General features: G+C 49.5%; 1 protein-coding gene across 13 annotated transcripts in view; it reads right to left on the minus strand.

Annotated features, from left to right (window-relative positions):
- Nucleotides 1-24,902, minus strand: part of DENND1A (DENN domain containing 1A) — a 598,491-nt gene that overhangs the window by 35,368 nt on the left and 538,221 nt on the right. For all 13 annotated transcript variants that reach the window (XM_075560476.1, XM_075560471.1, XM_075560469.1 and 10 more), the window contains one exon: nt 18,424-18,555. In XM_075560476.1, the coding sequence (XP_075416591.1) occupies nt 18,424-18,555 (132 nt within the window). The remainder of the gene's footprint in view (nt 1-18,423; nt 18,556-24,902) is intronic.

Genomic DNA, 24,902 nt, shown 5'->3' on the forward strand with positions numbered 1-24,902 from the left:
CTGCAGCCGTGTGCATTTCACCACGCTCAGGATCCCTACTCGGAGAGGGCTTGCTTAACGCCTTTCCGAGCCAGGGCCAGCTCAGCAAAACCAGGCTAATTTATCATCGCTGGAATGATGTCCACCCCAAACAGTATGCCACTAGGAAATGGAAATAAAAACCTTCTCCTGGTTTGGCAGTTGCTTCGCTAGAACTCACAGCACCCTCTGTAAATGGAGCCTTTGGCCAGGAGATGCTGTTATTGTTAGGTCCCATCGAGTTGGCTCCATCCCTTTGCCATCCCACCGCCCGGCCCTGTGCCATCCTCACAATCGTTCCAATGTTTGAGTTTAGTGTGGCAGTCGCTAGGCGATTATGACAGCCTCCGAACTGTCCTCCCTGCCCCCAGGGTCTACCTAGCCCACAGCAGCCCAGGGAGAGTGCTCTGTCTCCTGGGCCTTATCCTATTCTTGTAGACGGGCCTCCAAAGGCCTTTCCATCCCCAGCCCCTGCCCCACCAGCCTCACAGCCCTACACGGGTCCAGACTGCCCCTCCTGGGCCACTACCCTTTCCACAGTACTTATGGTTCTGTGCTCTCCCCTTGTTCCCTCCCACCCGATGGCTTCCTGCTTGCTCGCCCTTCAGGACTCGACTCTCCTTTTTACTCTTTCTGGGTTGACAATCATTTCTTGTCCTGTCCCACTACCCAAGAAGCTCGTGGACACAGAAACCTAACAACTTGACCACATCTCTCTGGACAGCGAGCACCTGGAGGGCTGTCACGGCTGGACTCCTGCCTCCTGGTACAGGGCTTGGCACTGTTTCTGGTGCCATATAGATGCTGGTCCAAGAGACGGAGAGCAGCATGGGATTTATCTGTACGGCCACTGCTTGGCATCTGAATGCTAGCAGACAGACAGATGCTCATGGCCAGCGGTCATGCGTGCTGCTCTGTCCGCAAGACTGGCAGCCTCCTTGGAACAAGTCTCAACCTAGCGGTATCCTGGTCTAACAGGTGGCACCCTGGGGCGACCCCAAAATGCAAGAGATATTTGGAGTGGAATTTGAAAGCGTGAAGCAATGGAAAACTTAGATGGGAAATCTCTCCCAAATCCCCCCCAGTGTGTCTGTTAGAGCAGGCGAGTCAGGTTCACTAGGCAGCGGTAGGTTCCCTCCCCCTTGCCCCCGCTTCCTTCTTTCCCCCTCTTCCCCTCTTTGGAACAAATGGCTGGAGAACCTGGTTTTCAAATTCCTGGACCCTGGAATACATTTCTATCTGTGTCAAAGTCTACCCATCCACTGCCTCAGCAGAGTTTAAAATCCTAGCTAATAGGTTAACAACTGTTTTTCTTCAGCTTCAAATGAAGAATATCAGAAGGCTGGGGGATATGCAGCTCTCCAATTTGTACGGACTGCACACAGCTCCCTGCAATGTGTGTTTGACAGGGCTGACATTTTGTACCGCTGTGAGATGGGAAAACGTGTGACATTTTTATTCATGGTGGCGTACGCCCTTGTAATGATCAGCTCTGGTCGATGTGCTTACCGCAGCAGCCCCTGAGCCCTCGGAGAACAAACAGGAACCCAAGGAGCCAGCAGTTCGACTGCCTTATTAAACACCGCCAGGGTCCTAACGAAGACCAACTGCTGGAAAATCTCACTGTCGAATCCTCAAGGACATTGTCAGCGCACAGCTAACTGCATATATTTTTCATTTAAAATACGGAAATCCAGCATTGTGCCATTACAACGGAGGGGAGGGGTGCTCACTCCGGCGGCCATCCTGTCAGCTGCTGCTCTGGCGCTCCAGATACCAGATCCAGATGCCTGGTGAGGGTCAGAGCCCCAAAAGGGGCAGCCATGACCGAGGACTGGTTTTCTGATAGTCCAAGCCCCACTTGCAGGGGAATGGCCCCAAATGACAGGGCTTTGGGACGAGTCCCTTGGAAAGCCAATTTGTTGGGTCCCTTCACCAGCCAAAGCAAATCTGCATAATTAGAACACCCACCCCTCGTCCTCCCGCCCCAGCCCCCATCCTCCTGAAGGTGCAACCCACTGCATCCTGCACCTTGGTACTCATCAGCCTTATGCTTGGCGACAGACCTTCAGACATCTGCAGGAACACACGGCTGCTAGGTTTCACACCTTGGCAGAAGAGCTGCGTGTCAGGGTGCCCACCTGCAATCTCACCAATTGCCTCACTTCAAAGGCCTCAAGGTCAGTGCACAGGCGGGCCCCCTCCCCTCGGCGGTCATCTCAAACACTAATGCACACTGATGGATGGAAGTCAAACACGGGCAGCCCCCTCGGAGCTCTCCATGGTTGTTAAACTAGATGGTTTGGCAACGGCGGCGCCCACTAATGCATTGGTACATTTGTTTTGTAAATATGTATTATTTATTCAGTCCCTCTATTTCCATACTCCAGCCCCAATGCGCCCAGACACATTCTGCTATTTATTTATGGGATCCGGGGCAGAACAAGCCTAACAAGGTGCCTGCGTGTGGGCTGGGCAGGTTTTCTAGGCCCTGTGAGCAGTTGGGTACACAACCAGAAGCGCTCCATCCATCATGGGCAGAAGCTTGCAGTTTAAGGGGCTGCCCATGAAGTTGCTTTAGCATAATACTGTACATCATCCTTGGCGGGGGTGACCTGGGAGCTGAAGAGCTGGCCAGCTTGAGACCAGGAGTCATGATATGTCTCCCCTGGAACAGGGAGCAGGGGAAAGCGATGCACACCCTGGGTGGCTGTGGACCCTGGAGAGCAGGAAAAGAAAGGGGTGCTTAGTAGCCTGGAGGCCAAAGCAGGCTGGTGGTGGGGGTGAGCTGTGCCCCATTTCCTCCAGGCAAGCCCTCTCTGCACCCAGCAGAGCCTTCACTGTCGGCCACAGCACCTCCCTTCCCAAGACAAGCCCTTCTCCGTGGGCTTGGGTGGAGTGAAGACCAAGGTATTCTGGGCCGCCTCTGGTGCCACTGTAAGAGGAACGGCAGGAGCGGCGCCAGACACACACAGGGCATCCAGCTGGCCACTAGGTTCTGTCTCTGGTCGCCTAAATCTTTCCAATCTTCCTCTCACTTTGACACCCCAGCCCCCCAAACCAGTGGCCTAGGTTACGCTCCCTCTAGCTCTTTGCTTAAACAACTCCTATCCCTTCCCAGGATGCCCTAGAGCAAATACCCCAGGCTGCTGACCTGGTTCTGCCTTGCCCTTAAATATCATCTCTGGTCACCCAGAGTATCAATTAAAATTTCCCCAAGACCTGATCACTGACCCCCTACCTTCAGGGGTTAGCTCCTTCCCCCCTGCCCCCACAACACCGCCCCACGCTAGACCTGGCTGCTTCAACGAATCAGACTCCCCAAGTCGTTGCAGATGACAATGGTCTCTAAACCTGGAGGGTCCACTTGCTATGGATCTTTCAAACTCCAGCTGAAACGCGTCTCCTCGGGGCACCCTGCCCCTCCCGCCGTGAGGGACACCCACACCCTCCAGCACTTTGCTGGACACCGACGTGTCTCATTACATGTTGGGTGAACGAAGACTTGGATAAATGCGAGAATAAGAGAACAATTTGGAGTGGTGCCGGGCAAGCCCACCCCACGGGCTCAGGATTTTCCGTCACAAAGCTGGGGAGGGAGCTGGGGGAGGAGAAACCTTAGCCGGCCACCACGGGTTGGGAAGTGGGAAAGCTGGCTGTGAACAACGAAAAAGCCTTTGCATGGCGAGGTGCCCTTCCCTGTCTCTGCAGAGACCAAGCCCCAGTGGTCACATCAGCTGATTGCTTCATTCTAACCCTCCCTCTCAAGGGTACCATCTTGCGGATGCCAAGTCCATCTAGAAGTCCCCTCCCAACCCTGTGAGGGAGTGCAAATGGATCTACTAGGAAGGGGCTTGGGTGGGGGGGGTGCCTCAAGCCGGGCTGGGAGACAGCTGTCACCATGGAATTCAGGGGCTGCTGGGAGGTGACAGTGGTGACATTCCAGAAATTCAGCTCAAGCTGCTTCCCAGTCGTGGTAATCCTCCACCATATGCTATTTTAAGTGGGACATAATCAACGCATCCTTGGGAGAAGTTCTGTTTATATATGAGAGGTACCCTCCCACCCCCCCAAAAAACCAGATTTTTTTCAAAGCTATGTATTTAAAAAAATTGTCAAAACAACCTTATCACCTTCAAACTACTCTCCATGACACGTAATACATTTGTCAAATCTGTGATTCCATTCTTGGAAACATTTTTCAAACTCATCTGTTTGGATGGCTGACGGCACCTCCCTCGTTTTTTGTCCTCCCCTCTTCTACATCATCAAATCACGGTCCTTTTATGCTCCTCTGCATTCTTGGAAACAAAAAGGAGTCTCAGGGAGCAAAGGTAGGTGAGTAAGGTGCATGGGGCAAGAGAGGCCTGCTGTTTTTTGCCAAAAGTTGGAGGACAGAGATGGCTGTGTGAGCAGGTGCATGGTCATGGTGGCAAAACCAGTCTCCTCTCTGCCATGAATCAGGTCTCTTTTGTAGCACACTGTTACACCATCTTTTCAGAACCTCTAAATAGAAAACTCGATTAACAGTCTGACCTGGTGTAATGAACTACAAATCCACTATCCTCCTCAATAAAACAAATGATCATTTTTTTGGGGGGGATACCCACTTGTATATTCTCTTTCTGTACTTTTACAACATTTTAAAATTCTTTGTAGTACAAACAAAATTCTGTAACACTATTCCAAAAGACATAGAACTAAGCAGACTGACAATAAAACAAACCAAAAAGAACTCCCTAGATTAGGGGAGAGACCAAGCCAAGTGTGCAGAGGATGGCGTGCAGCCTCAGCTGCCAGGGGGCTGCTGGCTCTGCCAGGTAGTCCCAGGGCCAGGCCAGCATGGCAGACACAGTAGACTTGGACTCTGAATTACTTCCCACTGAGCAGAGGATTCTGGCAAGCCCTGGAGTCTCCTGAAAGTGAGATAATGTCTCTTAGGAAGCCCCAGTAGTGCCGAGGTTAAGCACTAGGTTGCTAACTTCAAGGGCAGTGGCTTGAACCCCGAGTCGCTCCTCTGGAGAAGAGTGTAGCGATCTGCTCCCGTAAGAGAGTTCAGCCTTGGGATCCCTGTGGGGGCAGCTCTGCTCTGTCCGGTGGGGTTGCTGTGAGTCGGACTGGAGTCAATGGCAAAGGGCTAGGACTTCCTCAACTGCACATGTCTGGAGAAGGCAAGGTGAGAAAACACAAGCGTCCTGCTGGGCTCGCTGCCAGGCCCACCACGGGCCTTCCAGAGGGCAGCGCCATTGTTGCCTTTACCACTGGACAGTGCACCAAGGATCTGTTTATTTTTCTGGGACAAAGCAAAGCCCCCCAGGCTCGGCCAAGAGGGAGGGGAAAGCAGAGCAGAGTGACCCTGACCCCTGTGGCGACTCAAGCCACACTCTGGATTCTAAGTGTGCCCCAGCCACAGGCCTGGGGGCCAGATGGCACCAATGAAGAGGGTTGAGAGGGGACCTTGAGTTTTGGCTCTGTCATTTACTGTGTGGCCTAGGACACTTGGGTCACCTCCAGCGATTAACCTGAGCATGTGGCTTCTGGGGATGACGACGACCAGGGCTGTCTTGCAGGGTCGAGAGGGTACGGAGGGACGCTGTGTGTAGAGGCCAGCTCAGACGCAGCAGGCCTACATCACAGAGAAGACAGCCCTCTCCTTACCCTGCCTTCTCTTAGTCCCTGTCGCCCCTTCCCCCGGGCACTGCAAGGCTGATGCTCTGCCCAGCCTGCTGGCAGTGCTGGTCTCTGATGGGGTCAGGGATTGTCTGGGCTGGCGCGGCAGGCAGCTCCTGGCACAGCATGCCCGGGGCCACAGGCTGGGGACTCCCTGCGCAGCCACAGACACAGAGCTAACTCTCCCGGGGGCTCTTGGTGCTTGTGGGATATAATTTATTTTCAATATTTTACCTTTTATTTCCCCTTCCCTGCTGTGATAAACTCGCCACCTTCGGCACGGAGAATTCTAATCTGAGAAAATGCCTCCTCTGGTCTCACTGAATCAGATTTCCTGCTCTTGTCCTGCTGGGCTCAATATCTCCCTAGCAGGGAGCTGGATTCTGCACAGTTCCAGCACAGACCTTAAAAGAAGCGCTATTTTCGGGACCTGGTCAGTCCCGCTGGAGGACTTGGGAGGCCTGCTGCTCGTGACACAGCACCCCACGTGGGGATTCTAAAGTGGGCACGGTCGCTGCGGAACAGTAGCTGCCCCTTTTTTGGTTTCTCCTGCTCTCCGTAACTAATTGGCTGCCCTAGGGCACAGGGATGCGCAGAACTGCCCTCAGCCCTTCCTGTGGCAGCTCACTGGCTCTGCAGCTGCTGCACGACACTCACTGGCTGAGATGAGGCCCACAATGACCCTGGCTGGGGACAGCAAGTAAGTGCATCTCCACCGAGGATATCCAGGGAATGTGCTGGCCCAAAGCAGGGAGGAAGGTCTCTGCTTGAAGTCTGGGAGGGCATCTTGGGGGAAAGGTCCTTGAGGTAGGCGGGAACAGATTAACTCTGGATCCTACAGAGCTGGTTTGCTGATTACAGATTGTGCGGGAAAAGGTCCCTGTGCTGAGAATCTCTTAGACCCAGGGGGAGAATGATGTTAAGACATGCCAAGCTCTCTGAGGGATGTGATCCTAGATCCTAGAGATCCTAGACTCCTAAACTGCGAGGAAATAAACGTGTTTGTTAAAACCCAACAATAGTTACAACTGCTCCCAGCACAAAGTTTTGGGGAAGTAGCTGAGAGGAAGGGATGCTGTCCAGGGTGCAGGGTGAGAAGGAATTGGCCAGCTGTGGAAGGCAGCAGGTGCCTCCAACCCAGAAGGCCCCATTGTGGTCAAGTTTGGTTAGGAAGCTGGTGACTTTGGGCAGAGCCGATATAGTCTTCAGATCATACAAGTAAACCAGAGGAATGGGATTCTGGAGAGCGGGGCTGGCATTCGGGCGTGTGCAAGCACCTCCCTTGTAGCTGCTAATGCTTGTTGATGCCCCCACGTCTCACTGCCCACTGGAGGGGATAGGCACGGGACCCCCAGGGATATGGGGGATGCACTGGCTCTGAGAGGGCCATCTGAAAACATGACTCAAGTCTCCAAGGAGTGGAACTTGTGAACCAGGAGCAGGTTCGAGGTGGCGGATGGGAAGCCAGAGCAAACGCAGTGTTGGGAACGAAAGCTGAGCGCCTGTAGAGCAGGGTCAGAGGAGGTACCCTAGAGCCAGGCAAGAGTGCATCTAGAGCAGTGGGTTCGCCACCTGCCTCACGCCGCTACCCTCTCATGCAGTTCCTCATGTGGTGGTGACCCTCAACCATAACATGATTTTTGTTGCTACTTCATCAATGTAATTTTGCTATCGTTATGAATTGGGCGACCCCATGTGAAAGGGTCTTTCCACCCATAAAGGGGTCGTGACTCACAGGTTGAGAACCGCTGACCTACAGTGGTGTTTCCCAGAGTGGGCACTACTGCCCCTTGGGGGCACTGGACTGGTCCTGAAGATGGGGGTGCAGCAAAAGCAGATCTTTATCCAGGACGATGGGCTAGAGGGCAGATGGTTGTTAACTGCCAGGGGGGCACGGAGTAGTCTTTTTGGTTTTAGTTCTTTTTTTTCTCCCTGTAAAGGGGGTGATTGGCCAAATACGTTTGGGAAGCGATGATCCGAGGAAAGGGAGGATGAAACCCAGCTCAGGTCTCCTGCCCTGACTGGACTCTGCTGGACTTGACCTGCTGCGTTCCATTTCCTGTGCTGGCCAATCCTACTGCCATTCCTCTGGGTATTTTAAGTTGGGTCTTCCTTGGACCCAAAGAAATGCCTTAAAAGATGGCCACAGTGAGGAGGTGTTGCCTCAGGCAGGTGCAGGGGGGTACAGGGCATCACGTGAAGCAGGCTGCCACCTCCATCTGGGTGCAACTGCTGGGCTTGGGCTTCACCATCTACCTGAGACCCAGCCTGGAGGAGGCTGCGCCCACCTGTCCTAGAGAGCCAGGAAATGAGCTCCCTGCCTCGTCCTGGCACCATAGGAAGAGCTAGGGTGTTAATTAAACATTGCATCTATTTTGCAGCGATTTCTAGCAAGTCAACAGTGATGAGATAATGGGCACCTCATGAGAATGCTGGCAGAGAACTGCCCTGAGGACCAAGCTGGCTGGAGTTGAAAACAAATGAAAAGGGGACTCTGAGATGCCCCATGGCATAATCACACAAGCATGAGCTGATCCTCTCAAAACCTCCAGCTGGCTTCCCGCCACCAGGGTTGTGTTGAGCCACCTGCTATGGCACTGTGTGGCATCCCTGCCCCCCCCCCCCATTTACAGTCAGGGACCATGTCACTGGGCCCATTTTTCACAGTAATGGCACAGATTATTTGCTGAATAAATGACCTAGGTTCTTGGTTTCTGTCCTCTACTCCTGGGCTGTGGGTTTCAGCTCACCCTGCTACACGTGAGCCCTTGGAAGGTGTACCAGGTGACGGAGGACAACTGTGCCTATCCTGTAACCTGTGGCACCTGGCTCCAGCCTTGCTGATCTGCCATGCACTGACCTGCTAGCCACTTGTGTGCCCCCATCCCCTCCATCCTTGAGTCTCAGAGCTGCATAGTCCTTCACAGTCCTGAGTGTGAGCCTTTCTCTGCCTCTGGACAATAGGACAAGGGGCTGGGCAGTGTCTCCGGTGTGGCTCTGTGGATGTGTATGGATTGGTTCTGTTCCCCCTGCTTTTGGTGACAGCTTCTTGATTTCCTTTCCAGGAATGACCTTTATGTGCCCCACCTGAGGCACACAGGAAACCCTGGGCCACTGTGCTTGGCGCGGAGGTGGGGAGCTCATCAAAGCTCGCTCACTGAGGGAGTCCCAGGCCTCAGGCGGCGGTTCCCAGGGGTGACGGCGCTTTCCTGCTGGAAAGATGTGTCCAAGGACAGCTGCAGCCTTCTGGCCACCAAGAGGGGAAATACTGACCAAGAAGAGCACGCACAGAGGAGACAACGCCAAGAAACGCAGCAAAGAACTGGGCCTGACTGACAGGATTTGATACTTGGATCACACACCTCAAGCTAGTGTGAACCAACCAATTCCCTGTGGGTTTTATGGTTCTCGCCACCCACATTACCCTAACTGAGCTAAATTCTCAGTATCTGGCCTGGCTCCTGACACCCCTCCGTACTGAGAGACGTCTCACTTGGGTCCTGTCACCTGTTCCGCTCACATCCACCAGGAAAGCGTTCTGAATGGTGAGGCTACACCAGGTGCTACATCAGGCTCCCGGCTTCCTCGCGCTGCCTGCCGAACCCCAGAGGCAACAAGGAGGGCCTGAGGTCTGGGAGGAAACCAGAAACCAAGCCACACTTGCAGTCCAGCATCCTGGCATCCCGGGTCACCTGCACCCCTGCTGCTCTGGCCCGATCCCCACACACTCAGCAGGAAACTGCTGTTTTCCAAGCACGGAACTGGAGTAAGAACCTGAGTTTTCTAGAAAAGCAACATGGTTTTGAGCCGTGTTGAGCTAGTAATTCTGATCTGCCTGATCCTGGCTTGTAGGTTTCCTCCCATGCAAGAGTCCCCCTCCTGCGGAGGCCCAGTCCCCTGGCAGGGAAGATGAAGTGGGCTGATCTCTGGGAACTGGAGCACAGACCCATTGCCCTAAGACCACCTGATGCCTAGCACAGACAAGCTTTGCAGACATGCTGAAGCCCAGGAAGATGTTCTGGGGAGGTGACTGTTCCTGGCTGCTGGGCCCTGTGCTGCGTGGAGGTCAGGGGTGTGGCTGAGTCAGTCAATAGTTGTTTTGAATCTGGACTTTCACTTGACATTTCTCAGGCAGGCCTTCCTTGGCCCATCAGGAGACCCACCCTCCCAGGGAACTCGCTGCCCTTCTCCGGCTCCCAGCAGTAGCAGGAGCGAGAATACTTGAGAAGGCAGCACTGATGCTTTCAGCAGAAACCTCCTGAATCTTCGGGACCACCCTGATGGATTTCCAGACTCTTACTTCTCTTTAATGGGCAAGTTTCTCCTCTTGAAATTGAACAGGCCTTGTTAACCTTCCATCTGAGAGCGGTCCCTGGGCTAGCCTGGGCTACGACAAAGCCAGTCAGCCTGGAGAGCTAGGCCCAGCTAGCCAGTGAGCCTCCATGGTGACGCCACCAGGTCCGGGCCACGCCGTGCCGCGCTTGGTTACGGTGGGCTTGAGTCTAAAGGCTTGTGGACGGCTCTCTCGGCAGGAGAGCAGACAGGGCTGTGTCTGGGTCACCTCCAGCTGCACAATGGCTGGTTCTGAGCCAGAGGAGCTGGTGGGGGAGGGGAGTCAGGGAGGCCACACAAAGGACTGGCTAGAAAAAGCAGGAAAGGAGGCTGAAAGAGGACAGACCATGTGGAAATAGCACGTTCAGATGGTTTGAAAGGAAGTTGCAAAGCACTGTGACACTTCATCCCCGGATTCCTTTGCCTAGGAATAAAGAGGAGTCACTACAGCAGGGGTCCTCCAACTTTTGAACAGGGGGCCAGTTCACTGTCCCTCAGATCCATTGGAGGGTCGGACTATAGTTAAAAAAAAAAACATGAACAAATTCCTATGCACACTGCACAGATCTTATTTTGAACTGAAACACAAACGGGCCAAACACCCGGCGGGCTGGATAAATGTCCTTGACAGGCCGCATGTGGCCCGCGGGCCGCAGTTTGAGGAGGCCTGCCCCACAGTCATGATGCTGCTATCGTTAGACCTGAGAAAACGGACAAGAACGCCGTGATAGCATTTCGCATGCCAGCCCATGTCTACAAGGTCCCAACTTGCCTTCCAAATACCTTCAAACTCTTTTCCGCCTCAAAAAACAACACAAAACAAAACAACAACCCCCAAACCAAAATCCAATGTAGGCTCACACTTTGTATTTGGCTTTTAGTCTACTCTCTTTTATGAATCAATTCTTTATGTCTGATTCATTCTGTTGCTTCACTTCATAGCAGTTAAGGGGCGGCCTGGGCTTTTCCCTCCCCTCCTCCACATACCCACCCACCCTGGCAGCACAGAGGGTGCCTCACCTTAGACCGTTGCCGCTTGCCTCGCCTTCGGTGCCTGGGGCAACTGTGACTAGATCCCAGGCCCTCATGAAAACATACGAAATCAACTCGACAAGAACTAAACTCTCGTCAACGCAAAGCTGCTTCTGCTTGGAAATCAATCCTTATTTATGAAAAGCAAACGTGGAGACCGTTTTTGACTATTCAGAGATAGTCAAGGATCCCTGGTGGCACGGGGGTGGGTGGGTGAAGCATGGGACAGTCAACTGAAAGGGGGGGGGTGCTGTTTCAAACCCACCAGCTGCTCCCGGGGAGGGGAAGGAGGCCGTCTCTCTGTAAAGATCCCAGCCTTGGGAACCCCAGGGGGCAGCTCCATGCTCTCCCATAGGGCCGCTGAGAGTGGGTATCAAGTCAGCAACCCACGATGAAGATGACTGCTGTTTTTCTTCTTCACATGAAGAGAGGCAGGACTGGAAGGAAACTAAGTCACTTGCTGGACATGCAGAAAGCGCTTAAACATTACCCTGTCCAGTATTAATTAACATAAAGCTCCACACTGATAACAAACCCACAGCTCCGTGGCAGTCCCCGCAGAGATCAGTGGACCTGCAAGAGGCTCCTCCCACCCTCAGAGGGGAGACAAGCAGGTGGAAAGCAGACCAGAAGCTGTGGGGTAAGGGCTGTATGGGGTCAGTCAAAAAGAACCGCCACAAAAATCACAGGCATTTCCACTCAACATGAGGTGAAACTGTTGTTTCTCAACACACCCCTCGTCTGGCTTTCCGCAGTTCTGAAGAATCTCTCTCCCTCATCCCCATGAATCGCTCTTCAATTGACACTTCAAAACAGCAGTTTTAAAATCCCAAGGGACTCGACTGCGCTCCTTATCAATGTTCCTTGCGCTCAGGCACAAGAAGCAGCCCGAAGGGGCAAGCTCAGGGCTGCAGGGTGGAGGGGGCAGGGTTCCCCAAGGAGATTCTTCCAGGACAGCCCTTGATGCCCGGGACTGATGAACAGGGTCATTGCTGTGAGGGCAACCAGTCCTCGGCACAAAGACCTGGCCCCTTTTTCACCAGCGTGCTTTCCTTTTTTCTGCATACTTCTTCCTAGGAAGCCCCGTGATCGGCCTGCGTCCATCAAGGAAATCTATCAAGACGACCCCTTTGGGATTCAAAGAAACTGCACAAAACCAGACATCATAGCCTTTGAAGCTGACCACTCTGCCTTGAAGGTCCCGGGCCTAGAAGATCCCCTTGGAAGACGCTGTTTGTGACTGGACGTCACATGGCTGGCACCCTGACTGTTCAGACTAGTGTCACTGCTGAGAGAACTTGTCTATAACCTTTCACTGATGGCAGAAATATGCGCAAACATGGTTTATTTGGAAGAAGTTCATGTAACTATGAACTGAAACCCCAGTAGCAATATTTTCAATGTACCCAGGTCTGTGTAAAGTTCTTGGATAGCAAGGGGCAGTGTGATATCTGCACAAGGCACCCCAAAGGTTGGGCAGGCTGGCCATGAAGGGCCTCATGGGAGAAGCTAGGGGTGGAGATGGAGTCTTTAGGAGAGGCCAGGAGCAGGGGATGACATGCCCATGTGTGCGTGGCAGAGAAGACCATCCAGGGACTGCAGCGTGGGTGAGTCATGAGGCCAGGGGCTGGCTGGGAGCCTCTGGTTTAGTCCAGGTAAGTGGCAATGCGTGAGACCCAAAGCTGATTTCTGAGATGACGATGGAGAGGAGATGAACGGAGGTGTCAAGGGAGCAGTAAGGAGAGGTTCTGATGAGGGAGTCATGGGTCCAGTCTTCTGGACAGGTGGCGGTGCCATTTGCTGAGGACAGCGGAGGAGTGGTTTTGATGGGGTGTGTGCATTCAGACTTGAGGCCTGTGGCCTGAGGTATCTACAGATCATGGACATGCTGCGTCATTCAGAATATGGCACACTGGCTGGAGCTGCACTGAAGGGAATCCAAGCTCAGAGGGACCGCGGGAACTTTTCTGGGCACTCAGAGCCAAGGGTGCTGAAGAAGCATTTCACGGCTCACAAGTTTCTCCAGCCTAGTCCACATAGCTGGCACCAGTGACCTGGCTTCTGCTTGTAAAGCCATAATGTTCATCTGTGTAGACAGACAGGCAGGCAATCTCGTTCCAAGAAAGACTCCTGGAGCAGTGTCTGAACCACACTGTGGGAGCTCCTTGGAAGCCACCAAAGTGTTTGGGTTGGGCTTTGGTTTAACTGGCTTTCCAAATTTCACATTTTTTTAAATTCCAAATTTCACATTTAAGGGGCTTAGAAATGAAGCACCTTTTGGAATCCATCAGGTTAGGAAGCAGGACATTACTCTGTGGGCAGGACCAACAACTGGGAGAAGGACAAAGCGGCTCTGGAGAAGGCGAGGGCATGTCACGGTGCCGTTTTCCCACCCTACTGTGGATTCAGGACCCCGGGGAGGCCCGGCTGCTAAAGCCCACCATCTGTCCAGCACACGTCCAGAACGAGAGTCCACTCCATCAGCCCAGTGTCCCCAGCCAGGGAGGGCTGAGAGGGTAGAGGAGCTGCTGCCTTTAGGGAATAAATTAGCTAACCATTCAAGCAAAATTACACCAGGCCTGTTTCCTCAGGGCCAAAAAGGCTCCACCAAACTCAAAGCCTGAAAACCAAACCAGCTGTTGTTCAGTCAATTCCAACCTGTGGCAACCTACTGCGTGCCAGGGTAGAACTGCGCTCCACAGGGCTTCTTGGGTTTTGTACACTATAAACCTTTACAGAAGCAGACAGTCTCATCTTTCTCTCGGGGAGAAAGATGGTGGGTTTAAACTGCCAACCTTGTAGCCGGCAGTTAGTTCATCACTTAACGCAATATGCCACCATGGCTCCTTCTCATTGAGGCAATGGGCGAAGTCCTTCTTCCTGGGCAGCTGATGGCAGAGATTCAGTGCAACAAGCCCCAGTGTGAAAGGACCGCGTGGCCTGCCCATCTTATTGAATGCAGGGAGCAGAGTAGCTTTTTGTCTTGAAAGAGTCTGGGATCAAGGCCAGATGCTCTGGTTGAGGGGTTCCCAGGCTCAACAAGCCTGGGACCTGATCAAGTGGACCAGGCTAGATCACGCAGACCCGGTTTCGACACTCTTCCACATCCTTAGACAAGAGGAATCTCCTCTCCCATCCCAGGAGATCAACCCAAGGGGCCTTCTTAGCTTCGCTCGGTGCGTTCACTCGCTCCTCCCCAGAGGAGGAACCCTTCCCAGGGGAGTTTGGGAGGAGGAACTGAGCATGCTCAGTCATTCCTTCTGGCTTGCTCTTCCTGGCTTCCTGTGGTTAGGTGCTGTCAAGTGCCTCTGACTCACAGCCGCCCTGTGTGTGACAGCACAAAGCACTGCTCCTTGAGAGTCGTCCTCTTTCTTGCTGACCCTGCACTTTACCAAGGAGTCTTTGTAGCACTGGACTGCTAACCATAGGTTGGTGGTTCAAACCCACCATCAGCTGCTCTGAAAAAAGATGAGGTTATCTTTCCCTGGTGACGATTTCGAACCTCGAAGATCCTCAGTGGGATGACTATGGGCTGGAATCCACTTGATGGCAGTGAGTTTGGGTAGGTCGACTCTCTTGGCTTCTGGCCAGCTATTGCTGATGCTTATGGCCCAAGGCAGGCTGCAACTGTCCACTGCCCGAGCGGAGGGAAATATTTACATGCCCGTTTGGCCTCAGGACAACAGCAATATTCTTCTTCCGAATCTATCAATAACAGGCTGGCATTTTTATCTCCACTTGACTCTCTCCTGGGTCTCATTTCTCCATCGACTCTGAACTTGGTAGGGGAGGGGTGGGGTGGGGCGGGGAAGAGGTGTTCATGAAAGTATCTCTAAGTCTGAACTTCTTCCAAAGTAGAGGGGGGTGGGCATTCTGAAGTTATTAAGGACAGCTTGAACGCTTCACAGAAACCAAACATGGGGAAGATGAAGAGACCGACTACAGCTTCAATTATTTGGCTCTTGTCTGGAACCTTGTCAACATGCGCTCCCCTCAGTCTCTGAAAGGCACCCAGCATTCTGGTTTAGAATAGCATTGAATTGTCAGGGAGCTCAGTCTGTTGACAAAAGATCTTTTCACTACAGAGTCCAACTTGGGACTCCGTGGAGTGGTCCCAGGGGTACCGCGGTTGCTTCTGTGGGCCCCGCAATGGTTTCTTCTTATCACTCAGGGTTGGGACTGTCCATTTGTGGGTCTGTCTCAGTCCTGCCTTGAACTCTGCAAGGGCAAGGGCTGTGGGCTTGTTTATCTTACACATGGTAGGGCCTCAATACATGGGTGAATAGATGCCTAATTACATGCAGGAATGGTCACAGCCTTGAAGAAGGAACTCCATTGAGGCAAGGGCAAGAGGGTGTGTGTGTATGAGACACTCGGCTGCCAGGGGCAGCTCTTGTCCAACACTAAGCACCCCCTCTCGCCAGCCCCGCCTCTGCAGAATTGCTCTTTGTGGATCTGCAAAGGGCCTCTGTTAGGCTCCTCGCCAGACTGCCACGGAGCTGCACAGAGCTCTCCAGGCTGGCTGCACGGGCACCAGCGTTGCAGGGCTGAGACTAGTACTGCCACCATTCCAGGGCTGGACGTTTGAAAGAATGAGCTCTGCCTCAGAAAAGAAAACCCACGCCAAAGACGTTTTCTGCACGAGCCTGCGCACTTTGCCCAGTGCACCTATTTCCCTGGGCATGCCAGCCTGACTAGGCAGATCAGCAAGCAAAGGCCATGTTGGTGGGGGAGGTGACACAGCTTCTGGAGACAAACTGACCTAGGTTTTGTACCGGGTTTGATGGCCCTGGCTCCTGAGCTCCGGGCTCGGCATCCAGAAAATGTGGTGAACGATCCTTCCTGAAAGGTCTAGGGAAGAGGGGACAGAGAACAAAAGGTTCCATGGTCTCCAAGAGCAGAAGGTCCACTCCTGAGGCTACAGGTGTGGTTCAGGTGACACACGGATGAATACCTCAAGTTTTAATTTGATGTGTCTTAAAGGGGGGGAGGGGGTGGATAGAAGCAGTCCATCATGCCTGTGATTTTACTAATGTTCCCCCATAAGTTGGTATGGTTATCGGGTCCGAGTCTGGTTACATAAAATAAATGATCAAGTAAAACACAGCCCCACTGGTACGGGGCGGTGGCCAGCAGTTTGGAATTGGTCCTCTAAAGATTCTTCTCTGGGGAGAATAGAGGTGGAAAATGCATGCCTGCCAGTAGTAGGCGCTCTAGAAATGCTCTCTGCTACAGCCAGCGGCCAAGGGAACCAGGCTGGAGGATGACCTCCCGGGGCACAGCCTCAGGAGTTAAAAGAAAGGGGTCTGCGGTTTCCCTGCCCATCCCCCTGCAGCTAATCTGTCACCAATGAAGAAGCCGCCAGCACAAGTGAGCACTCTGGCAGTTCACGTCCAGCAAACTGATTAAGAATGTTCAACCAACAGCAGACTGTAGACCTTTCCAGCGAAAATAAATAGAGTGTAGACTGTATGCAAATGTGTTTGTCACTCTGACAGCACGTCTCAATTAAGGCATCTCGTGGCTGTGGGGAGGCTCTGTGGCTGCAGCTGGAAGGGAGAGCCCGCTGCATGGCTGATACTGGGGGCTTGACCTTAATCCGCATGCATGCATTAAAAAAAACTCCTGCCTTCCTGTACACTTGCATAATGCTGGCAGCCACGTGGGGTAGGTGACAAACGGGGGGAAAAAAGCCACTTTCATCCTCTCCAGTTTACAGACCTGTGAAGGCACAGACAGCTCTTATTTCAACAGAGTTTGGGGTGCCTTTTAAAATTGTTTATTCCCCTATGTGGGTATGCATATCCACACACCCGAGTGAGGAGACACACACACACACACACACACACACACACTCTGCATTGAGCAGAGAATGACATTAAAGCATCTTCACTTCTTGCTGGAGTGGAAAGAAGATCTTTCTCCATTTCAAATGGGGCCTCCTTTGTGTGTGTGTGTGTTTCGAAAATGGAATGTTTAACACCATGATATCCCTCTCCCCCGCCCCTTCTTTCTCTGTAATGGGCTCCCAACTGCAGCGGGGGATGGGGGTTCTTTTCATGGGAAGGTTAGTCTGTGCAGGAATGAGGACAAAGGAAAGCAAGAAGCTAGCTCTGGAATGCCATGCTGGTGACAACCGGGGGCCATGCTTTCAGCAAACACAGCCATTTCCCCAGCAGGGCCTGCGTGTGGGGAGCAGGCAGCTCTTTAGGGGTGCAAACACCAGTGCAATTTGGAGAGCATTAACCAAATGAGCACTACCTCCTGGCGGGACTTTCTTCCGCACTACATCAGTTTTGTAGCACCCCTTTAAGTGCACAATTGGAAAGGGAGGGTGGGGGATGAACCACCCCAAGTTGAACATGTATGTACACCTTCGCTGAAAATATTGATTACAGAGGACCGATTTCTATGTTCCGACGAACTTACCCCTTCCACTAGTAACCCATGGCTACCATTCATCAGTTTCTTTCATTTCCACATAGCTCAATAGGCACTGGATAAATGTCTGTTCGAAATGAGCATTTTTTTTTCATGGTGGCTTCTAGGTCTTTCATGTGGTGAAATAGCAATCAAGTGACAAAAGTGCTAACAGCTATTTGAATCATGTTTCATCTAACACAAGGCTAAAGGTTCAGGTGATTTAAAGATAAAGACCCTTGTACATTCCCGATACAGCCATATGCAATGAACAAAGCATTTCTCATAAACCTCAAAAACTATGGCTAATCAAGTACCAATTTCAAGAAGCCGAGGAGGGTACTCAACTTGCTTTTTCAGCCCCAAATATAATATAACCACCAATGGGAAATGGAAATAAAGATCAGTTTCTCTACTGAGTATATTGTTTTACTTAAAGGAAAAAAAGAAATCAAACAAATAGACAATGTTCCAAATGCTTAGGTCGACAAAAATACTTGGTTAAAGAATCAAATCTCCAGAATCAGACTGCGGGTATTTACTCTGAAAAGCATGACTCCCAGTATTGATTTTCAGGAAGTACATTAATAAAGAACTCCTAATTGATTTTTTTTTAAGATTTCTCTTGTTACCTTTTATTTGAAGGTGCAAAGAAGGGCCTAGGATGGTAAAGTGTTCTAATGAGACGCTTAGCTAACAGAGGTCCCTTACATGGAGTGCCCTGGAGTGGGGGAGACAGCAGCTGCATTGAATGAGTCCAGTCAACAGCTGAGCAAGCATCTGATTAGAGCCAGGCTGTCCCCCTGAGAATTTTGAACATTCACCTTCAAAATGGTTTTGCACCAAATCCACATTGGTAAAGGGTCCCAGGGAGTTGCTTCACCCTGAGACAGCGGAAAGAACTATGTGTGGCATGTGCAAAGGGCCAGGGCAAAGGGCCAGGGTACCTACCTGTCCAAAGTGGACAGTGATGGGCCTCCGGTCTTCTCGGAGCTTGGGGTCCTTGGCCTCCGCCAGTGGGGACAGTGCCGTCTTTGGTAGCTGCTCTTCTGTGGTGGGGGCACAGCCGTTCTCGGCGATGTCCTGAGGGGAGAAGGCGGGTCGGGGTTGAGCACAGGCACTCCCAGACCCCAGGCCCCCGAACCCTGAAGCTCAGTCAACACTCAGAGCCAGCCCTTCTAACAGAAGGGACATAACAAGAAGGCTTACTTGGCCCTTTGACTTTTAAGGTCCAGAGAAGTCCTCATGCATGAAATTATTCAAATTATACACATTAAATTACAAGGGCAACATAACAATAATTCATAATAGTGGGAGGGGGAATGATCTTTCATCTTACTATCTTACAAGCTATTTTCAGTTTTACATATTCACTTTGGCTCACACACAGACATTTAAAAATTACTTGTAATCACAGCTCATGTATAATTTCATATGCTGCTTTATAAACATCTCCATGCTCCATAGTCATTATGATGGTAATTTTAATGGATGCATAATATTTCCTTGAGTGGATATACCATAATTTAATACACCATTCCACTACTATTGGACATTTAGGTGGCTTCTAATTTATTTACATTATAAACACCAGAGTCATAAATATTGCGGCTTTTCTTGCTTTCCTTTTATGGAAATCCCTAAGAATAAAATTATTACTAGGTCAAGAGAGAGAAGCCTCGCTAAGTTTCTAATGCATCCTACACCAAAGGGCTTCCAATTTACACCAACCACCAGCAATGGATGCGTTATCGGTTTCACGGGACTCCTGTTAGTCTTATCGTCTTAAAAATGTATCGCTAATTTAATAGGTGAAAAATTAGACCTCATTGTTGTTTCCATTTGCATTACTTGGATTGTTTGTGAGTGTGGACATTTTTCTCTTTGCTTACTGATGAAGCTACTGCTGTGAAAACAGGCTCTGCGTGTCCTTCCTCTCCTTTCCCAGCCCCACCCCTCACGGCTCCCTGGCAAAGGCTGAATTAGGATTTTCTCCTGATTTTTATTAGAGAACCAAACCAAAATCTTTAAATCTAGAAATTCATAGTAGATTTGTTCTGAAGGAGAGAGTACAATTTTAAGGAAAAGGAACCACAATATGCAAACCAGGCAAAGGCTCCATGGCTAATGGGGCACCTGGCTGCCCACGTGGGCTATGTGGCATGTGCAATAAGGGCCACATGTTTTAGTAAAGTCTTGATTAACGTTACCTAAATCCTCATTGGAACAAGGTGGAGAACACATGCAAATAAATAACATTTAGATAATCATTTTCCACGAGTACAAAGAACTCAGACCCAGAATCAAATAATCCATACAAGTTACAACCCTTTTCACTGTAGAAACACATGTAGATTTGGGTCATGAGAATGTATACTCTTTGAGTACGGGCTAAGTTCTTAAAATGAAAGACTTGCACAACTTTGGGCTCTGAACTTCGTGGCTGAAAAATGGCCAGGCATGGAGGAACGTGGTTCCTTATGGAACAGCAATGTATTAAGGAAGAAACATACTTAACATCCCTGAGCCTCAGTTTCCTCAAGTGTAGAGATATCGCAGCTATGAGCACCAAAGGAGATCATGTTTAGAAATTATTAAACCCAACCCAAATGCCATTGAGTAGATTCAGACTCCTAGCAGCCCTATAGGGTTTCCCAGTCTTGTCAACATTAGCGGAGCAGACAGCTTCATTTTCTCTGTTTGGGTGGGGTGGGGGTGGTGGGTAGCAGTCCAACTCCTTTCCCACAGGACTGCTCCGTAAACTGTAGGAATTTTAGTGACAGAACACACTCACCCTCACAACCTGAGCTGGCTTAACTCCTGCCCTCTTTTCTTCAAGAATTAAGGCTGCCTGCACGGAGGTCAATCCTAGGGAATCTCTGTTGCCTTAGATGCCACTGACTTGGTTCCAGCTCAGGTGACCCCATGAAACACTGTCTAATCTGAAGCCATTGTCATTACATTGCTATATTTGAGGCCATTACCGAGTCACCACATCAGTTAGTCTCACTGCGTGCCTCTTTTTTCTTGACCCTCTCTTCCTTACTAAGCACGACATTCTTCTCTAGGCACTGGCCCCTCAAGATAACATGTCCAAAGTACATGGGATAAAGTCTCCCTATCCTACCTTCTAAGGAGCATTCTGGTTGTACTTCTAAGACAGATTTATTTGTTCTTCTGGCAGTATATTTAATATTCTCACCAACATAGCTCAATTATCCTTTGATTTTTCTTATTCATTTTCCAGCTGTCGCATGCACATGAGGCAACTGAAAGTACCTGGCAAGGTACACCAGAGTGACATCTTTGCTGTTAACACTTTAAAGATTTTTTTAGCAGCAGATCTGCCCAAAGCAATACATTGCTTGATTTCTTGACCTCTGCTTCCATGGGCATTGATTGGGGAAGTCAGGTAAAATGAAATCTTTGACAACTTCAATATCCTCTCTGTTTATATGATGTTGTTGCTTAGAGGCCCAATTATGAGACTTTTTGACGAAGTTATAATCATACTAAAGGATGTAGTATTTGATCTTCATCAGTAAAAACTTGGAGTCATCTTAATTTTCAGTAAGCAAGTCTGCATCATCTCTGTCTTGCAGCTTGTTAACTAGTCTTCCTGCACTTCTGGTGCCGTGTTCTTTTTCGAGCAGCCTACCTTCTCAGATGATCCACTCAGCATATAGACCGAAGAAGGTAGAAGGATACATCCCTGACGCACACGATGTATTTTAAGCCTGATTTTAAGCCACGAAAGTATTTCAATGTTCTGTTTGGAGAACTTTGTCCATGTGTAGGTTCCACACAAAAATAATGAAATGTTCTGGAACTCCCATTCTTTTCAAAGCTATCCATAACTAGTTATAATTCAGTCAAGTACATTTGCATAGTCAATAAGACACAGGAGAATAGCCTTCTGGTGTTTGTTGAATTCAGTTAAGAGTCATCTGACAGCGGCAATGATAGCCCATGTTTCATATTCTCTTTTTAATCTGGTTTACATTTTGGCATTTCCCTGTCAATGTATTGCTGCAAGTGTTTTGAATGATCTTAGGCTATAGTCAAGGTGTGTGGTATTAATGCTATTGTTTGGCAAGTTCTGCATTCTGTTGGCCCACCTTTCATTGGAATGGGCACAAGGGTGGGTGGATCTTTTCCAAAAATTGGCCAGGTCTTTCAAATTTTGAGTTAAGTGCTTCCAGTGCCATACCAGTTTGCTGGAAAATTTCTTTCTTTCTTTTTGTTTTCCTTTTAAAAATCATTATATTGGGGCTCGTACAACTCTAATCATAATCTATACATACATGCTGGAACATTTCAATTGGCATTTTGTTACTTGCTGGAGGCATGTGTTTGCCAATGCATTTTGTGAAGTTTTTATTTCTTCCTTCAATCCTATTTGTTCTTGGCCACTGAAATGGTTGAATGGCAACCAAATCATTTTGGTACCATAAATCTGTATTGCTTCCACCTACTTTTGATACTCATGGTCAGTCAATACTTTGTCCATAGAATCCTTCAGGATAGCAACCTGAGGCTTGGACTTTTCTTCAGTTTGAGAAATGCCAACCAGGGATATTCTTCCTTTTTGGCTTTCTAACACCAGGCTTTGCACATTTCACTGAAATAGTTTGTCTTCTAGAGCCACCCTTTGAAATCTATTCAGCTCTTTTAGGATTTCTTACATTTGCTTCAGCTACTCTAGGCTCAAGAGCAAGTTTCTGAACCTCTTCTGACATCCATTTGCTTCTTTCCTGTCTTTCAATGACTGTTTGCTTTCTTCATGTATGATGCCTTGATGCCATCCCACACTCCTCTGGTCTTTGGTTGCCAGTGTTTTCGCTGCATGGTGTCTAAATTCAGGGAGGAGCGACTCAAGATGGTACTGTGGATCTCATGGACATTTTTCTCCTCAGCCTCATCTGAACTTACACATGAGCAATTGATGGCCTGGTCTGCAGTTGGCCACTGGCTTTGTTCTGACTGATGACACCGAGTATCTCCATGAACTCTTCCCATATATATAGCTGATTCCTATGTATTACCCAGTGAGGGTCACATATACAGTTCCCCCTTATATTGTTGGGGATGGGCGAGGTATTTTCAACAGATAGGCTGTTGGATTTGCAAAATCCTATCATGAAATCTCAGTCCATATTTTCTAATTATGGATACTTTTTTTGTTTTCAACTTCTGTACTCTAATCGCTAGTATTTATCAAAGGAAATGGAATCCTTGAATATCTATATCTCATGCACTCAGGACATGTTCTAAATACCTAGAAAAGGACACTCATGCCTGTAAGGAGGGAGGGCATCCAAAGGAGGAACTCCTTCAGTGAGATGGAATGACACAGTGGCTGTAGCAACTGCTCCAACTTAACATTGTGAGGATGGTGCAGGATCAGGCAGTGTTTCGTTCTGTTGTGCACAGGGTCGCTATGGGTCGGAACCAATTCAACAGCACCTACCAAATGGCATTAATGAATCCAAATGGAGTAGTCTTGGCATTTCAAACTGGACAATCAAATGGTCTATTATGCCGGAATGACAAATCACAGAAGAATGATGTCACACTGTCAAAAAGGAGATCTATCCCATAGTACAACACTGCTACTGACAGGATAATAGCCATATGCCTACAAGGAAGACAAGACTACTACTCAAATTTACACACTAACCACTCATCCCAAAGATGACCATGTTTACAGGAGCCTCTGTGCTCGTTTGATAAACAACATCGGGAGATGGTGACCTCTTGGTTTTGCAGAGAGAACTTGGAACAAGTGGTCAACTACAGCTTGGCTTAGAACTGCGGCCAGTCTCAGTGAGGCTGCGGAGTAGTGACAAGAAAGGCTGCCTATCAGGATGGCTCTTTGGCAAAGGGGCTGCCTTAATGCGCTCAGGTCAAATGGACAAAGAGGAGAAGGGGCTCCTTCTGCACTAGAAAGCAAAGGATAAGGGGCCTTTGGGATTCTGGTAAGGCAATGGATGCAGTGGCAGACAGAAGAGGTTGAAAAAGGTTGCCAATATTTCAGGGGAAATTGTGTGTGTGTGTGTGTGTGTGTGTGTTTGTGGCTAACGATAATGAGTCTGAGAAGAAAGTGATGGTGGTGATGATTGCACAACCCACCTTAATATGACTGAATAATTAAATCATATGCTACATGAAGTATATGCCAATAAACTACTTTAAAATTAACAAATAAATGAGGAGAAATGGTAATGCATGATAAGGAATCATACCTATTGATTGAAAACTAAGATGATCTACAGAAGAGTCACAAGGAAGAGACAAGCCAGTCAGGGTGCAGTATAGCAACAATGAAATGTACAACTTTCCTCTAGTTCTTTAATGCTTCTTCCCACCCACTATCATGACCCCAATTCTACCTTACAAATCCGGCTAGACTACAGCATATACATGAGTATAGATAAGAGTTGGAAACAAAGGGAATCCAGGACAGATAAACCCTTCAGGGCCAATAATGAGAGTAGCAATAACAGAAAGGGTAAGGGGTAGGTGGGGGGAGAAAGGGGAAACCAGTCACAATGATCTACATATACCCCCCCAGGGGGATGGACAACAGAAAAGTGGTGAAGAGAGACATCAGTCAGTGTAAGACATGAAAAAAATAATAATCTATAAATTATCATGGGTTCATGAGGGAGGGAGTGTGGGGGAGGGAAGGCAAAAATGAGCTGATACCAAGGGCTCAAGTAGAAAGAAAATGTTTTGAAAATGATGATGGCAACAAATGTAGAAATGTGCTGACACAATGGATATCTGTATATATAGATTGTAATAAGAGCTGTATGAGCTCCCAATAAAATGATTTTAAAAAAAAAGAAAACTAAGATGATCACTATTCAAAAAAGGAAAGTATATATATAGCAGTTTTGGGGGAAAAGTCTTAACTTCAGCTTAAAATACTGAAAAACAAAACAAAAACACAACCAAAAACCTGTCTTCGACTGTTGGTTTCCCTATTAACCAGCAGTCTAGCCTTTCCAATTCACTCAACTTCTCTGCACCCCCCCTTTATTAAACAATGGGGAGATCACCACCTGCTTTTCAAACTTCAGGTTACTGAGAGAATGGCTGAAATGAAACAAGACGTGAGGAAGCACTGACAAATGTCACCGCATCGTGTAAAGTGAACACTAGACCTTCAGAGCTTCAAAGTGGAGCAAACACCATCTGAAAGAGGAGCACCCCCTGTGCTGACCACTGAATGTATGGCAGGCACCGTTTCAGACCATCAACCTTCACTGTCACGCGTAGCATTCCCGCACGAATCACAGGTGTAAAGCAAAAATAGCTAGGTGATCTCTCTGACAGCTGGCGGAAAGAGGCTTGCTATGAGTCAGAATTGACTCCCGGGCCGTGGGTTGGGTTGTTTCAGCTGTAGGTGGGGAGCAGGGTGATGA

Source organism: Tenrec ecaudatus, chromosome 10 (assembly GCF_050624435.1).
Source record: "Tenrec ecaudatus isolate mTenEca1 chromosome 10, mTenEca1.hap1, whole genome shotgun sequence".
Lineage (NCBI taxonomy): Eukaryota > Metazoa > Chordata > Mammalia > Afrosoricida > Tenrecidae > Tenrec > Tenrec ecaudatus.